At 42.2% G+C, this 17,773-nt stretch overlaps 1 protein-coding gene across 1 annotated transcript; it reads left to right on the plus strand.

The window, feature by feature from the left end:
- The first annotated feature begins 101 nt into the window (after positions 1-101).
- syn2a (synapsin IIa) lies at positions 102-15,347 on the plus strand. Its single transcript, XM_031566904.2, has 11 exons — positions 102-1,026; positions 8,751-8,808; positions 8,985-9,076; positions 9,283-9,439; positions 9,642-9,731; positions 9,894-9,956; positions 10,065-10,207; positions 10,308-10,382; positions 10,946-11,048; positions 11,992-12,135; positions 12,420-15,347. Exons 1-11 carry the CDS (start codon positions 614-616, stop codon positions 12,552-12,554), a joined length of 1,473 nt encoding a protein of 490 aa, XP_031422764.1. The 5' UTR covers positions 102-613; the 3' UTR covers positions 12,555-15,347.
- Positions 15,348-17,773: the final 2,426 nt, after the last annotated feature.

Genomic DNA, 17,773 nt, shown 5'->3' on the forward strand with positions numbered 1-17,773 from the left:
ATTTTCCCCCCACCTCCACACACACACACACACACACACAGTGTCCTGGAAGCAACCCCAATGTTATTATTGTGTGTGTGTGTGTTTTTCCTACTCTCTCTGCATGGAGGACATGACGCGTGAGGAGCAGAGAGTGGGGGAGGGGAAGACAGAGTGAGCGGCTGGTGAGCAGAGAGGAGAGGAGCGGAGCGGGGCGAGTGAGCGAGCGAGCGAGCGAGAGAACGAGCATCTCTTGCAGGCATTCATTTGGAGGAGGGGGGCTGGTGATTGGCTGGGGGAGTGAGCGGCGTCACGCACGCACGCAGGGGGGAAGCTCACAAGCAAGCGCGGCGTAGTGCAGTGGAGCTGGGAGGAAACCCTTTTACATTGGGTACTGAACCCCCCCCACCCTTCACACACACACACACACACACACCCCTCACAGAGCTGCAGCCTGAAGGGAGGTGATCCTCTCTGCTCACGTCAATTTTTTACTCCAAGCGCCACCCTTGTGCCGCTACTGCTGCTGCTCCTATCTCTTCAGCTCTGGACGCAACCTGCTAGCCTCCATCTCCTCTCCACCTCCTCCTCCTCCTCCTGCATCCCTTCGGCTCGTCACGCCGCAGCAGCAGCGATGAACTACCTGCGTCGCCGTCTCTCCGACAGCACCTTCATCTCCAACCTGCCAAATGGCTACTTGTCGGACCTCCAGAAGCAAGACCCCCAGCAGCCTCCTCCCCCGCAGCCAGCGGCACCTGCATCTGGGGGGCAGGCCGGCGGCACGCCATCGCCCAGCACTTCTCCTGCCGTGGAGCACAAGCCCCAGATCCAGCCCCAGATTCAGCCCCAGCCCCAGACCCAGACCCAGCCCAAGCCCCAGCCTCAGCCCAAGCCTCAGCCGGCTTCCACCGGGTCCGGGTTCTTCAGCTCCATCACCAATGTGGTGAAGCAGACGGCAGCCTCAGCAGGACTGGTGGAGCAGACCACCGTCACGGCGCCCAAGAAGTTCAAGATACTGCTGGTCATTGATGAGCCCACACAGGAGTGGTGAGTTACTGCAGGCAATGCAAAGACTGTATTGTGGTTGTGTTGTGTTGTTATGTTGTGCTGTTGCAATGCTGTGTTGTGTACTGTTAAGGTGTTGTGTTGTGTTGTGCTGTGCTGTGTCGTGTTGTGTTGTGTCGTGTCGTGTCGTCTTGTGTTATCTTAGGCTGTGCTGTGTTGTATGAAGCAGCTCTTCTTTAATCTTGTCAACAGGTTTTGCTGCCTTCTGGTACTCCTGTGATCAGTTACGATGGGATATGAAATATTTGAATGTTTTTGTGGGTTGTCCAGCCCGATGTGTACCCTTCTCTCTACAACATGAATAATATATTAAGTGTCATTTGGATGGGGTACCCTGCCAGTCATGAGTGTTCCTACATATATTTAATACAGGGGAATATCTGATATAAAAACGAATGATATAGAGTATCAATTTTTTATATTGACTTGCAAAAAATATATTAATTTAATAGGATTAATTTATGCAACATAAATACAGATATACATTCTAAAATACATTTTGTACCTCATTAGAGTGTGAAATCAAAAAAGTGTGATACGTGGTGGCTTTAAAACATACACCTTCATCTGGATATCAGTTAGAAAACAACAGTAATTAAATTAAGGCAAGGAAGGGAGCCATTACACTAAGTGATCCTCATACAGTGATGTAGGCTAGATCTGCAGGCTCTGCACTCCCTCAGACAGAAGGCAAGGATTTAGTGTGTATCCAGGACCTGACACTAGGGAGAGTTTAGACTTTTCACTAAAAGATATATATGAATTTGGGTATACAAAGGCAAGAAAAGCTCAGTTAAATCTTATGATCTTAGTTACCTTTATTATTAATTAACTAAATAATTATTACAATGGGTTATTTTATACCTGAGGGTTTGTTCAGTGTGTGTGTGTGTGTGTGTGTGTGTGTGTGTGTGTGTGTGTGGTCTGTGTGTGTAGTGTGTGGGTGTATGTTTGTATTTATGTGTATAGGATGCCATCATGTAAATATAATCTAAGCATGCACCACAGAACATAATGGACAGAAAAATATGGTCCTGTTTGCCCATCCAGCCCTTTAAATCCCAGATGGTATGATGAATGTGGATGCCTCAGGCAGACATCATTACCACATCTGTAATGATTTTTTATTGAGCATATGAATACATGAGTGATTCAATGAAAATAGGAATGAATGACAGGCGTACAACATCCATAAGTCTAAGTAAGTCCACTTCTATGTTCTAAACACTGTAGTTCTATAGAGAGTTGTGAAAACGGTTCGATAAATCTGTTCAACTAAACAGTTCAACAGTTTCCTAGGATGGATGAGAAACACTTTTACACCTGAACCCAGAGGCGCACTGTCACCTTGAAATGATGTCTTGCTCAAAGACGTCACCTTGAAATTATGTGTTGCTCAAAGACGGTTTGATTGTACGCCAGGAGAAAATGGACCAGGACCAGGAGCTGGTAACTTGCCAGACAACCATCGCACCTCCTCAGCCAATGCCACCCATCAATTGCACCTCCTCAGCCAACGCCTCCCAATCAATAGATCTCTACTGTGACGTGATGTGACTCGGTATGGAGCTAAATTAGATGGCTTTATGCTCCAAGACTGAGGTCATTTAGAAGTACGTGGCAACATTATTGTTCTGTGATTGGACTTGGAAGTATTCGTGAAATTGTCCAATAATACTCCTAATAATAAGTCACTCGCCTTCCCCAAACTGTGTTTACACATTAGAGGCTATGTTTTTTTTTTTTAACGTTTAATTACAAAATAAGTTAAGTTGGATATATGTGGCTACTGTGGGAGTCCACCCCTGCCTGAAAGGCACGTTGGGCTCTTTTAGAAGTTTTCTTTTTAGCTGCTGATCACAGAGCCTTAGAGAGTTCCCAAAATAATTTTGTTTTCTCAGAGCGTCTGCATTCCTTATAGCTATGAAAATGGAAAGCCATTTAGCTGAGGTATGCGAAAAAAGCATGGTCTCCAGGAGCTTAAAGCAGTTTTTGTTGCCATACTGTAAAAGGGCAGGTATACTCCCGTGGACATGGCTTTGCGCAATGCGGACATGGACGTGCGCGTGGGTGTCTCCAAAGTATACTCGTTTTCCTGATGTTGCGCCCGCGTCTCAGCGCACGAGCCCAATCACTCAATTACAGTGTTTGACTTCTACGTCACGTGAATCCACAGCAAAGACTGTCATTTGTGTATAGGTTTACAGTTTTCTCTGCCCCTTCATAACCGTTTACCCCTCTATCTAAATAGCAATCGCTACCAACCTTAAACTAACGTTAATCTAATCAGCCATGACTTCCTGAAGCATGACATCTGTATTGCAAGTCGCTGTATATAAAAGCGTCTGCTAAATGACTAAATTACGTAAAGAGATATTGTGTTCTCTTGACCCTGGGCCAGTGCTTTAAAACTTGCATGCACATGCGCAGTACACACATTTTTGGTGCTGCGCAGATTGTGCTGATGACGAAATTTGCGTCATGAATACCGTGCGCAGACCATGTCCGCGGGATTATACCTCTATCAGTATTTTATTGATTGCATGATGCTGGAGGTGGATCAATATAGGGGTTGTTGGAAATTTCACACACACCGCTGTCCCCTCTTGACCTAAGCACATCTTCACTATAGATTGCTTTCATAACACATGCTGTAATGAACACTTTCCTCAAGTGGGTGTCTCTGTCTGCAAAGTATCTGGACCTGATCAACTGTTATACTCGTATAAATGGTATATAATCGAGTATTTGATCGTTACACCTCATAGATCGTCGGAATAGATGTGAGACGTGAGTAAAATTTAAAAGAATACATCGGTGATTTCAGACTGGAGAGCAGTCAAGTACGAGTCAGTTTCTCTCTGTGTTAGTGCTAATTGGCAAGGATACATGAGGTGGAGAGCTAATTAGCCTACTAATGCTGACATTTGGCAGTGTTAGTTGTAAAATGGCATCGCTGCACCACATCTGAGTGGCTTGGGGATGCCACCTACCACATGTTCTTTTTGCAGCATCACCTCAAATACTCCAGAGGTAAAGGCTAACAATGCTAATAAGTTTACAGTCAAATGTCAAGCCAGAAAATAGTAAAGGTGTTCGCTCTTTGTTTTTATTTCCCCCTGTTGAACCAGTACACATGTGGCAGTATGCATGAGGGTGGCAAAATGTTGGATAACATGAAGGCCATGTGTTAAAGGAAATGCAATTTGCATGTCGTCATGTTTAATATATTGAAGTCTTCAGAAAGCTTGTGTTTTTCTTGCCGGTCACGTCTCACAATCATCTTCGTTGCTGAGCAGATGTGAAACCCTGAGCCGGGCTCCATGCCCAAGCCAGACAGGCAACAGATTTAGACTCAGGCTGGCAGCTGTGTAGAGACCACAGGGCAAAGTCTGTCATTGGACACAACAGAAAACTCCCCACACAATGATGCTCAAAAGGCCACCAAAAGTCTGTGCCAAAATCACTTGGCAGTGGAAATGTTCACATTGAGACGCCCTTCGCCTCATTATGACGCACTACTTCCGTCTCTGGCTAAGAACAAATTATGTTATATTTAAAACGTCATGTAAAAATATGAATTGGTGACAAATGAGCAGGAAATTACAAATATTTGACACTAGATAAGGTAGTACATTGTCCTTCAGTGAAATGAACAAGGCAGTTCTTCTAGTCAAATCCAGAGAGACACACTATTAAATCTGATTCCTGTCTCTGCATTGATCAAAATGGCCTGGCCCCCAGCCCACACAGTAGATCCAGACTGTGAGTGATAAAGGGAAGCGTCTGTGTCGTCTCTAAAGACATTCCTCCTCTCGGTGAGCTGGGACAGCCAACAGCCTTTAAATGTGCAAAATATATTATGTTTTATGTTATGATTTGTTTGCTATATACTATAATCTGTATATTACGCACTATTGTGTACAACTATATACATGTACATTTATTTGATTTTATCAAAAGCAATTTACAATACAGGTAGGTTATGCCGTATGCGCGCTCCTTTGGATGTGTCCCATGAACAAACCAAGTCATGTTAACAGTAGAAATCAGCATTAACTTTACACTGATGTGTCCCACGTTACACTGTGGTGTCCCTAGGCTGAGTCTAGGGACTCCCTTGTAAGGAACCTGTGCAGTCTTTCAAACTTCAGTCTCGTCAGTATGAAAGCACACACACACACACGCACATGCACGCACGCACACACACACACACACACACACACACACACACACACACACAGTATGAAAGTTAAAACTCTGAAAAGGGTTGTGCTGAGTGCTTTCATTACACATCATGAAAAAAACCAGGGCACATTTAGTGGTGAGTCATCTCTCCGACAAATGTCACACACAGGAATTCAGACGATCCTACGCATTTATACTCTTGCGTTTTACATGATAATTTTTCTCTCTGGAGACAGGCTCTCAAGTACGACTAATATCATCATTCTCACTGCGGTGAATAAACTCTTTAAATCTATCATGAAGATGGGGCACCATTTTTGTAGAGTTCTGTATAGCTCTGGGAGCTCGAGTCATCGTTTATCTACAGCTGAGGATGGATACATATTGTATGAGAGCATACAGCACTTGTTTCTGCTTAAAAACAACTTTGTCAGAGTTAATTTGAGGCAACACAGGCTAACAGCAATAAACCCTAAGATGTCATTGCTGATCTTTTGGGACAAGCAGATAGTAGCTGCAATGTTGTTTTAAAAGTGAGCTGTGAAATGTTAATCCCAGGAACAATCATTCGCTGCGTGTATGTGTATGATCAGAGCCAAACTGAACCTTTAATTTATTTTCTAAAGCATACAGTTTACTCCAGCTCTTAATTTAACATCTCCCACTCGGCCTTTAATCACTGAAATGACGGAGTAGTGCCAATGCCAATCAGCCACTCCACGGATGTGACCCACACCCTATGCTAAAGCACACCGCACAGATCAATGAACTGTACAAATGGAAATGATTCTTCAAGATAACAATTATAAATGTTGCCTGTGCGCGGAGCTAAGTGGCAACAGTGGTATTGGCTTGGCAGAGCAAATTGTTTTGGTGAAATCCAAACACTCTAATAATAACAACAACAACAACAACAACAAATCAAAACAGGAAATCTAATTACACATGATTGAAACCTTAATTGCACAATGACTTTAAAATCTCCAGTGGGAGATCGCCAAATGACCTTTTTGTTGCAGTACAAAATGAGGCAATAACTGTGACAAATCATGCCAATGATGATTATGGCGATAGGTATAATCCACAGCAAATAACAAGCGATTAGAAGCATTACAAGGATACATCTGTGTTCTCAATAGCGAAGCTACTGAATTTTAATTAGATAAAGGTTGGTTTTGCAGGCTGTATGATTGCAGGCTGTATATATGTATAACAGTTAAATGTATTTTCAGTGGGCCATACATCTAAAGGCTTAGAGAGCTAAAACAAATTGAGCTCATTTGTGGTCAGTGTTGCAGAAAAAAAAATGTTGTTATGTATTTATGCCTTTGTAATGTTAGATAGTTAGGTATGACTGATATTAATGTGGCGATTATTAAAGGAAAAGATTGTTTAATCCCCTCCATCCATTAAATCTACTGTGTGATGCGGAGGCCCTGGTGATGAAACACAGTGCCTTGTTTCTATGCAGAGCATGAAAACGCTGCGTCTCAGCTTCATTAGTATGCTTTAGCGCGCTCGCTCATCTGCATAGCAATGACCTGTCATCTGTCCAAATGGACTACGAGAATGTCAACAGTTTGCCAGAGTACCTGTAGGAATCCCACAATGCAGTTCTCTGCTACAGGTCACACAAGCACTGAAGCCTCTCAGAAGGCGCCGGCCTCTCAGAGCAATCTGTTCAGACTTCACTGAGAGGGACACTTGCATAGTAGAGAATGAGAGCGCTGAGGTGAGGTAGGATATTAGTTTTTTTTTTATTGCAACAGCTTTGGATTTAGATTGCTATGGATATAAAACCAAATCTCAAATCCAGTCACTGCGTAGAAATAGAAAAGACAGCAAATCTGCTAGAGGTGTTGAGAATGTTCCCTTTTCACTTAAAAAAAAATCTCATTCTGTATAATTCAGCAATATTTTCAATTTCTTTTTTCAATTTTGTTGCATTGAAGTTCAATGACTGTTTCCATCTCTGTAATGCGGAATTGTTTCTTGTCTTGTGTAAGTGAGGCTGAGCTGGTTGGCAAAAAATGATATCGACCAATAATCTCATTTCAACCACAGCAATGCCGACGGTTAAGTCCCTAAACTAAGGTTATTTACTGTAACGCACAGTACATCTTGTTTCATTGGGAGGTATGCTATGCTATTGGTTATATTATTACACAGAAGGGAAAATGTGCCACAAATGCAGAGTAACATCTTTAAACATCTCACAAGAATCCTGGTCTCTGTGGCTTTAATTATATAGCAATAGTATACAGTCCTGATAGCAAGATTTACAGTTACAGTTACAAACACGTGTGCAGGGATGTGATGTTTTCTTGCATAGCAACTGCTATCATCCAGTTACACTGGATCACTATGGGAACCATAAAGATAGTGGAAGGCAGAGTACATAAATAGCTGGAGAAAGTACTATAATCCTGGTGTCTCGTCCTTTCTTCCTCTCTGTTCTTTGCAGACACATCACAACACAGTTTCTACATTTGGTTAAAAATGAACACGACTATGTTTTCGATGTCTAAATCTGCACTGGTCGAGATACACCACACACTTCAGTTTGCATTAGGCTAATGCCAGTGCTTGATACCAGGCCACATATGGTCAAACTACTCTCACTCTCTCTCTCCCTCTCTCTCTCTCTACCTCTCCCTCTCTCTCCCTTTCCCTCTCTCTCTCTCTCCCTCCCTCTCTCCCTTTCCCTCTCTCTCTCTCCCTCTCTCTCTCCATCCCTCTCTTCTCCCTCTCTCTCCCTCCCTCTCTCTCTCTCTCCCTCCCTCTCTTTCTCCCTCTCTTCCTCTCCTTCTCTCTCCCTCTCTCTCTCTCTCTCTCTCTCTTCCTCTCCTTCTCTCTGCCTCTCTTCCTCTCTCTCTCTCTCTCCCTCTACCTCTCTCTCTCCCTCCCTCTCTTTCTCCCTCTCTTTCTCTCCTTCTCTCTCCCTCTCTCTCTCTCCCTCTATCTCTCTCTCTCTTCCTCTCCTTCTCTCTCTCTCTGTCTTTGATCTCGTATGCCACCTGTAGCAGTCTGATTTGGGCTTCTCATCTGTCCTCACAGAGGCGAATCCTGTGCTGAAATTAGATCTGGGATGAATAATTCAGGTGAAGTAGGCCAGCTGGCATTTTTCCTGGTGAAATCTATCTGATGGGGACGGCCCAAAACACTGTTTCACTGAAGCAAGTGATTTATTTTTCCTCATCCTGAAAGCAATTAGTCCAGTCAAATCACAACGAGTGTGTTTCAGCATGCATACTGCTACTACTACTACTACCACTACTACTACTACAACTAAGGACTAGTTTGAACAAAGGAGCTGAGGGCTTCATTGTTTGATGGGGATTGTGTGTGTGTCTGTGATAGGTGTCTGATCTTTCCAAGTCTGTCTGCTAGAAATGGACTAACAATCCTTAAAACAAGACTAACCTAACGTGGCCCTCTGTTAGTCTGCTGGTCAATTTGGTCACTCAAATGAGTACAGTATATATTCAGCATGTTGTTTTCTTATTCATTTGTTCCAGGGCAAAAGTGTTCAGAGGGAAAAAGTTACAAGGGGATTATGACATCAAAGTGGAGCAGGTAAGTGTAGCAAAGGGACCTTTGAAAGTACAAGTGCAATTGACAAAATGTCTCCTTAGACCTATATTATACCCGTGTATAGGAAGTGTCCATCAACATGCAATGTACTGTCAGCACAGACAGTGTTTGAGAGTTATTTCTGTGCCATGATTGTAAATGGCAGTGTTTTGTTGTAGGCCCAGTTTGGTGAAATTGATGTGGTATCACATGCCAATGGAAGCTGCACTGTGGCAATGCAGGTCTTTAAAAATGACACCCAAGTGATCAGGTGAGACACTGAACGCAATGGATGCAATAACTTCTTTGTAAACATTTTATTGTTTCCGTATCAATATACCCTCCAGTAGTGGATCAAGCAAGGTTTTTCCGGTTGCGAGAACATTTGAGAGTGTAATATACCTGTACAGTACATGGCCATAATTACACATCTCTGACAGGCTTGGTCTTGTTTCGTGTCAACCATCTCATTTTCAGGTCGTTTAAGCCAGACTTTGTGCTCATTCGCCAGCACGCCTTCAGCATGACTGAAAACGACGACTTCCGCAACCTCGTCATCGCTCTGCAGTACGCTGGCATTCCCAGCTTAAACTCCCTGGACTCCATCTACAACCTGTGTGACAAACCCTGGGCTGTATGTATTCCCAAACACAAGCTAATTACTGCCGCTCAATACAAGAATGCACATGAAGACAGCAACATCAAAATATTTTGCCGCGATTACATAATCATAATGCAACTACAGGAGAACATTCACTTCATCCTTTGCACTAACGAGCTACAACATAACATACACGTCCATAACACCCATTTCTGTTTTTGTGTTCTGTGTCTAGTTTGCTCAGTTGATCGGTGCATTCAGAACCCTTGGCCCAGAGAAGTTTCCTCTCATTGAGCAGACCTACTATCCAAACTACAAGGAAATGGTACGGCACGACATAAGTCTTTTTAGTCTCATTAACAATAGGGACCATGTGAGGGCCCCATCTTATCAGTCATTTGACACCGACGGCACTGATTAGACTAAACGCCTGTTGACACAGCAAGACCCATTTTTAGCTCCTAAATAATCTGTAACCTTCTTCCAGGTTGCCATGCCAACATTTCCTGTTGTTGTGAAAATTGGACACGCTCATTCAGGGATGGGCAAGGTAGGTCTGTGGGGTATCTAATGCTGCTGCGGGGCTGTGCTGAAAGCTTATGAAGTACAGTAGACCTTTATCTGAGGCCTGTCTAATTGTATTCTTACCTGTGAACAGGTGAAAGTGGACAATCACAGTAAGTTTCAGGACATTGCCAGTGTTGTGGCTCTCACTAAGACATACTCCACCTCAGAGCCGTTCATCGAATCGAAGTATGACATCAGGATTCAGAAGATTGGGACTGATTACAAAGCTTACATGTAAGTAGATGGAAGCTCAGTGACCCTTTTAATGCCAAATACCTTGAAGATTTACATGGATTTAGACATTAATAATGGATGGATTCCTATTCCTCATCAGGAGGACGTCTATCTCTGGTAACTGGAAATCAAACACAGGAGCTGCGATGCTCGACCAAATTGCCATGACAGAGAGGTGAGTTACTCACACACAGTGCACACGCCACCATAGCAACAACGAGATTTACTTGAAAGGTGTCAGCGACAGTATCCACGTTTGTTGCAAATGTAATGTCATCAAGTATTTCAAGCGATAATATAATGACGCACTATTAACAATGAACGGCTGATATCAAGATCACAGTCATAACATCATATTTTTGTCTCACCATTCATCAGAGATAATTATGTTTACAGGGGAAAACACTGCAGAATGGACGAGTGCATGCACTGTAGGCAGGTGGTTGACATCATAGTAGCGTGCGCAGACATCTCTGTCGGTAGCGTGACTCAGTGAAGGACCTGGATCTGTAGTGGCCCTGTTCTGCCATATACTAGAATCAGATGCAGTACCAACACTACACATTTTCAGTGTTTAGAGAGTGACACTCTGTTTGACGGCTTCACAGTTAATGTGGGTTGATATGTGATGATTGATGAGTTGTGCATGTGTGATTGATGAGTTGTGTATGTGTGATTGCAGGTATAAACTCTGGGTTGATATGTGATGATTGATGAGTTGTGTTTGTGTGATTGCAGGTATAAACTCTGGGTTGACACCTGTTGTCAGGTGTTTGGCGGCCTGGAAATTTGTGCTGTCAAAGCCATCCATGGCAAAGATGGAAAGGATTACATCACTGAGGTTTGTGGAGCATATCAGTGATAATTAAGGGGTGGAAAGGTTATTAATGATACGGTTCATTTCATTGTTCTACTATTATTAGTAGTAATGATTGTGATGATGTAAAATGACACTGTTGTATAATGTCTTAATAATTGATCTATCAGAAATGAAAAGATATGCTCTTTGTTATTCCCACGTCTGATTTTAATCATCTCACATATTACATGTTTGTTAGGGACATTTCTTTGTATAATATTGATTGGGCCAACTCTGTTTAACAGGCAGCCATTTTGTTCAATTGTGTGAATTTATGTGTAGAATAGCCAAATCCTGTAGTAACTGTAAAAATGAATACCATACCAGCACTGTCTGGATGAGCTCCTTACTTGAATAGAAAGAACCCAAATAGCAGTTCATTCTGGGATGGAACTTCTAGCTCAGAACCACTGGGTCCAGCGTTAGCTGGTATCGGGGTGTAAAGCTCCTCCATTTCATCACATGATTTTTTCTTAGTAAACTGGAATTAGATATTCTAGATGTTATAGGGCAGAGGTAGAGATTGAGATTTGAGATTATCTCACTATGTTATCAGGTGGTTTGTCTCCGTGTGGTAAAGAGGTGTGTTTGTGTCAGATGGTATGTCTCTGTGTGGTAATGTGGTGTGTTTGTGTTAGGTGGTTTGGCTCCGTGTGGTAAAGAGGTGTGTTTGTGTTAGGTGGTTTGGCTCCGTGTGGTAATGTGGTGTGTTTGTGTTAGGTGGGTTGGCTCCGTGTGGTAATGTGGTGTGTTTGTGTCAGGTGGTTTGTCTCTATGTGGTAAAGAGGTGTGTTTGTGTTAGGTGGTTTGGCTCCGTGTGGTAAAGAGGTGTGTTTGTGTTAGGTGGTTTGGCTCCGTGTGGTAAAGAGGTGTGTTTGTGTTAGGTGGTTTGGCTCTGTGTGGTAAAGTGGTGTGTTTGTGTTAGGTGGCAGGCTCCTCAATGCCTCTCATCGGCGATCACCAGGCCGAGGACAGGCAGCTGATCTGTGATATGGTTGTGGCTAAAATGAACGCAGAAGTGGGATCGACGTCTAAACTCCAACGGCCGACAACCATTCAGCCATCACAGGTACACTTTCCAGGCAGGACAGTGCAAATGTACTGAAAGCCTTTCATAAATGCCTCTTTCACCAGAAATGTAAACTGTGTTACAAAAAAATAGTATTGGAATTGCATTGAAGTGTTCTGTAAATGGTCAACATTGACTCTACATGTTTTGTTTCGTCAAATAGTTCATATGAGTTTAACACCTGTACTGTATATACTGTATGTACTGTATGTCACCATACGTATGTCAGTTCGTGTTTACAAATTGTGTTCCCTTTTTTGGTGTTGTTTGTGTGACCACTGTAGGCGCCCACAGAGAAGGAGGTTGCGAGCGACCTGAAGAAGACTCCGACCCAGAGGCCCCCACCTCAAGGTTGTTTGCAGTACATTCTGGACTGTAATGGCGTCGCGGTGGGGCCAAAGCCCGTCCAGGCTAACTGACACCACAGACCAATAGAGCAGAAAAGAAATAGAATATAACTGCATAGAATTGCAGCCAAGAATCAGTCTTGTTGAAAACACATTGTGTTGCCAGAGACCAGAACAGGGGGGGCAAGCTGAATGAGAGTTTAAGCGTTTAAGTTGTCAGTGCACGTCTGCACAGTGTGTGACGTTGGCCTGGGCGGTGTTTGTCTTTCCTATGCAGTGTCAAAATGTACTGTTCCCCCTTGTTACGCTGATGATTTGTGTGCTTTTGATGGTTGCTTTGGTTTCTCTGTAAAAGTGAGTGTTTTGGTTTTGTTAGTTTTTTTCTTCAGGGCTGTTGTAAGAACAAATTGTGCCTAAACTGTGTTCAGTGTCACTTGTACCCATTCATATTTTATCGTTTAACATCTTATTCTTTATTTATTTTTTTACTTTTCCATTTGGTTGCTCACTTATTGATGATGTTCAAACTGTGGTTGGATGTGCAGTTTGACGTGTGTGTGTAATGTGCGTCTGTAAATACATATATGTATGCTTGTGTGTATGGCCGTCGTGGAGATTACATTCATATATATTTACATGTCCCAGCCTATATACATGTTTTTATTTGCATGAGTGGTTTTAACAAGAGATAACTGTGATGAATTGTGAGTTCAGGATAATGTATGTATTTCGTAACAGCACTGTTAACAAATATCCTTCTCTATTTTGTGGACTGTGCGCTTGGTGAATGTCATAAGATGTTGTCCCTATTTTTAAGTATATGTGAAGTGTATATGCTGGTAAGAAAAGCTATGAACAACATCACATTACCTATACAAACTATATGTATTTAAGAGTTCAAAAACAGTTAGGCAACCAATCTGCCAGTTCTAATCAATAGTGCATCCAAATCTGAACCCTTCTAGAGATATAAAACAGTTGAGCCATCAAGTCTATTATCCACAGTAATACCCTCATCATTAGTCTCTATGCACAGCAAAGCTTCGGATGTATACCAGAATTCGAAAAACTATGACCCAAGGCCTTGTATTATATACGTATAACGATATTGTTTGAAACCAAAGGATGAGACCCTCACAGTTTCACTTTAAACGATTCAGCACTTTGTGTCTCGTTTTGCCCTGTTCCTCTTTAATCGTTATCTCACGAGCATAACTGCCAGTTCTGTTGGATGCATCGTTGAGCATCTTATTCTCTTCTTAGCCTTCCTTTATAGATGAAAGCCATATTTAACACACTGTCTCCGTTCAGTGAAAGGTGTGCATTACGGCAAGTCGACCCATCATTTTTTTTTTTAGTGTCTTGTCTATCAGACAAAGTTGAGTATTCAGTGTATCAGCCAAATCAGGTTTATGGTTTAAGCCATATTAGGTCACATGTAGATGTGTCGGCATCATTTGTTTGATACAGACTCTTTTCAGTTCATGTATGGCAGTCATGGATCATTTCAATCATATCGTGAGTATATGGTTGTGCCGTTTGCAGATTATTTTCTCTATTTGCCTTATTTGAATTAGTTTATGGGACATGCAATACAATGTTTATTTTCTTTCACATATTGCACTGCCAAAATAAGAGATGGTAATATATATATATATATATATATATATATATGTTCAAGTTGACCCACTGTGCATACTCTGAAATGGAACTGGTGTATTGTCTGTTAGTGTAGTTTATCAGATGAATATATAGAACACTCCTGTCATTCTGGATGAGGATACAGGTACATACAACGAATAATACAAACTGCCTGTTTCATGGACTTAAGTTCTCCATGCCAAGTTTGAAAGATACATTAGTCCATACTTCTCTCTATGATCTATGATGTCCACCATTGGCTATCTTACTTAATGCCTAGCTGAGGCAGTTGGTGGTTGCTAATCATCGATTACTGACTAAAACTGTACATTTTTATTAACATTTTTTTTGTTCCTCATTATGAATTTATTATACTTGTGCAAAGTTTAAAGTGTTTACTGAGCTTTGTGTCATTTTATGAGATGTATTGTAACAAAGTGTCAAGGTAAGCAAAATAGAAATAGTTCAGATTTCAGATTTGGCGATTGGATTCTACCCTCTAATCTGATCCTTCCATTCTGTCCCACTCTACTGAGTGCTGAGTGCACCAACTTTACTGCCAAAGTGTCGGGTAGATAACACAAATGACACATCATAATGAGTCATCTTTTAGGCCATAATTGCAATTACTCTCTACTCAGCTCCGTTATTCAATTATGTCTGCAGTATAATTACACACAATTCCTTGGCTACAGCCTTCCGGCACTGTGATGTCCTAGTGCCAGTTCAATATTTGATATTAGGACGGCGTTCACTCAAAATCGGAGATAATACTGTGGATGAATTCCTTTACGTGATGATATCTTCCTTTCTCGCAGGCAATAAAGGTTCATTTGCAATATATATGCTCGCTGTGTTGCTACATTTGTTCCTGAAGGAATGGTTTATATCAGACAACCAGCATTGATTTGCTAACACTAAAGACTACCACTGTTCGGTCTGATTGCACTGATTAGCATTGTAGACCCGGATATCTGGTTAAGCTCAAGTAAGTCCTCTCTTAGAAGACAGGAGACAGGCATGTTCCCTTGCACATGTCCCCGGTGTTCTTTTGTTGCTTGAAGATTGATGTTCTGCAGAATCTTCTTCGTTGTTTCCTCATGCCCTTTGCTACTTGTGCCTTCCTACTTAGCTGTGGAAAGTGTTGTGTTGTGGCTTTTGATGTTTATAATGTTCCTCAGAGGACCCCACTAAGATAAATGTAATAAAATTCATGTTACAAAATGTCTGGGTGATGGATATGTTTCTTGGCTAGACCGAGCAACAGAGAGAGAGAGAGAGAGAGAGAGAGAAAAAATGTATTTAATATCAGAGTGTTTCTTGTACTGAACATAGGGGGCTTCATGGATCCCCAGGCATCCATTTCTCAAAATCAGCACCCACCTTCAGGGTCTGCTTCCAGCGCCTCTACCAGAGACCCTGGCAGGGGGCTGAGTACACAGTCTGCACCGCGGCATGCTGGGAAGGGCCATCAGCAGCAGCCCCCCGAAGGGCAGCCTGCCAAGCCTGTGCCACCAAGACGGCGCAACTCAAAAACACAGAGCCAGCCCAGGCCTCAGGAACAACCCCCAGTCATGGGTCAAGAACAACCCCAGCCCAGGCCTCAGGAACAACTTCCTTCTGGGCCTCAGGACAAGCCGTTCCTGCCTAGGGCTCAAGACCAGCTCTCCTCCAGGCCTCCTCCGGTCCAGCTCGTAGCTGTGTCCCAGGCGGTGTCTCCCCCACAGTCGCTGTCCCCACCTGAGCCCCAAGGTGAGGCCACGGCCCAACATGACGCAGGTGAAGAGCAGCAGGTGACACAGGGGAAGGCCCGGGCTCAGGCCCCTCCTCAGCTGAAGTAAGCAGCCTTTTCTACACTCTCAAAAATAGTTCATAACAACAACAATAATAATAATCTTTAGCCATGAATCTTATAAAATTATGCTGAAAGCGTTTCATAATCAATGATAAAAAACATGTAATTGTAAGAGGCAGTTGATGTGCTGTAATCTGTGACTTTACGACGAGGGTAGCTTCAAAAAGATGAGCAGAGTATGCGATGTAATTTGTCATCAGTCATGCTGTCCTACAATTCACTGAAACAGTCATGTTCTCATTGATCTAGCACTCTCTCATTGCTTTCGCAGTAAATCTCAGTCGCTGAGTAATGCATTTGGCCTTGGAGAAACATCCTTCTTCCAGACGGCCAGCGAGGGCGTGGGCAAAGCGGAAACCGTTCGCAACCTGAGGAAGTCTTTCGCAAGTCTGTTCTCTGATTAGGGGTATGCCCAAGAAGAGAAGTTATCAAAATCATGATTCATACTCGTGATTCGTCTATTATATTATAAATGTAAGCCATAACTGATGAGTATATTTGTACAGAGGAATTAAGCGGAGTTGGTGATGACTTATATGTATTGTTGAATAATAGAATGTCCATGCTTATAAGCTATTCTTTCATTGAATGTAGTTTTGTAGTTTATTTTTCACAAAGGTATAGTGTCATAAAGCAACAGACTTTAAACAGTATGCTATATTATGGTGTCTATGTTTGAATCATATGTACACTAGGTTTTTTAACTTGATTATATGATTATATTTTCCATTTTCATTGTATTGTATCTGAATGGGCTTTTCGAGGTTTCAGCTAAAATGAGTTGCATGCTTTTGGTGTGAGTATTCAGTGATTGGTGCAGGATGTCTCCATGTTAAAAACACAGCTGTGTTGTCATACACAGAGTTGGACCTGTGGAATAATACAAGTATTATACCTTAATACTGCATGCACAGCATGATTAGTGCTTCACTCATTAGGATACAGTTGGTAAAAAAAATGTGAAACGTGAAAAGTCCTTTTCTGTTAGACTATCCATATGGCACTAAATTAGTGTATTTTTGTAGAGTGTTGTATTGTAGTATAAGCTGTTTGTGAAGCTGATGCAAAATGTAGCCTAGTTTATTCTGTTCATACATAAACGTAAAAAAAAAAAATGACTTCCTATGGTCTGCATAATAGCGACCTCGTTGCATGTATTAACCCTTGTATGGTATTCATTTTTTTGTTACTCAGAAGGTGTTGTGGGTCTGGTGGACCCGCTCGATTTTTGGGTGTTTAATTCAACACAATCAAACAATTTTATGGTAAAATACTCAACAGATATTTACTTCATTCCAATTAGAAGCAATATGAACAGCAAATATGGTTAATTTTTGCCCTTTAACTTTGTTATATCACATTTATGAATTTAAGTGCTACCCGATTATTTTTTTTTTTTTTTACAAAATCAAGAAAATCAATTATAATCAAGATATCAGTGGACAAAATTCAACACATTTACAAATGAAGCAAGGTTTTCCATAACTATTTGATTTATGTGAATTTAATTTGAAATCAGGTCAGTTTACATAGCACAACATGGGTGGATGGGGCACCAGCACTGTCCTCCTAAATCCTCCTAATAGTAGCTGCAGAGGCTGAGGTTCTTGGAACATGTTGTCTTCTCAGGATTTAAGGTTTCACCAGTGTCTTTCCCAGTTCCTCGAGAAAAAGGCTTATCCTCTGGAGCTTCCCTCTCTTCCACTCCGGGTTCAGTGCCATCCAGGTGACAAAGTCGTTGTACGCCATGATGTCCAAAATGGTAAATAAAATGGCCAGTGGCCAGCGTAGGGTC

This window comes from Clupea harengus, chromosome 4, assembly GCF_900700415.2.
Source record: "Clupea harengus chromosome 4, Ch_v2.0.2, whole genome shotgun sequence".
NCBI classification, from domain to species: domain Eukaryota; kingdom Metazoa; phylum Chordata; class Actinopteri; order Clupeiformes; family Clupeidae; genus Clupea; species Clupea harengus.

Bases quoted from the DNA above. Each gene is read 5' to 3' on its own strand.
- syn2a (XM_031566904.2), top strand. From the start codon at position 614: ATGAACTACCTGCGTCGCCGTCTCTCCGACAGCACCTTCATCTCCAAC. The intron at 8,809-8,984 runs GTAAGTGTAGCA...GTTTTGTTGTAG, and splicing joins ATGACATCAAAGTGGAGCAG to GCCCAGTTTGGTGAAATTGA. The intron at 10,383-10,945 runs GTGAGTTACTCA...GTGTGATTGCAG, and splicing joins CAAATTGCCATGACAGAGAG to GTATAAACTCTGGGTTGACA.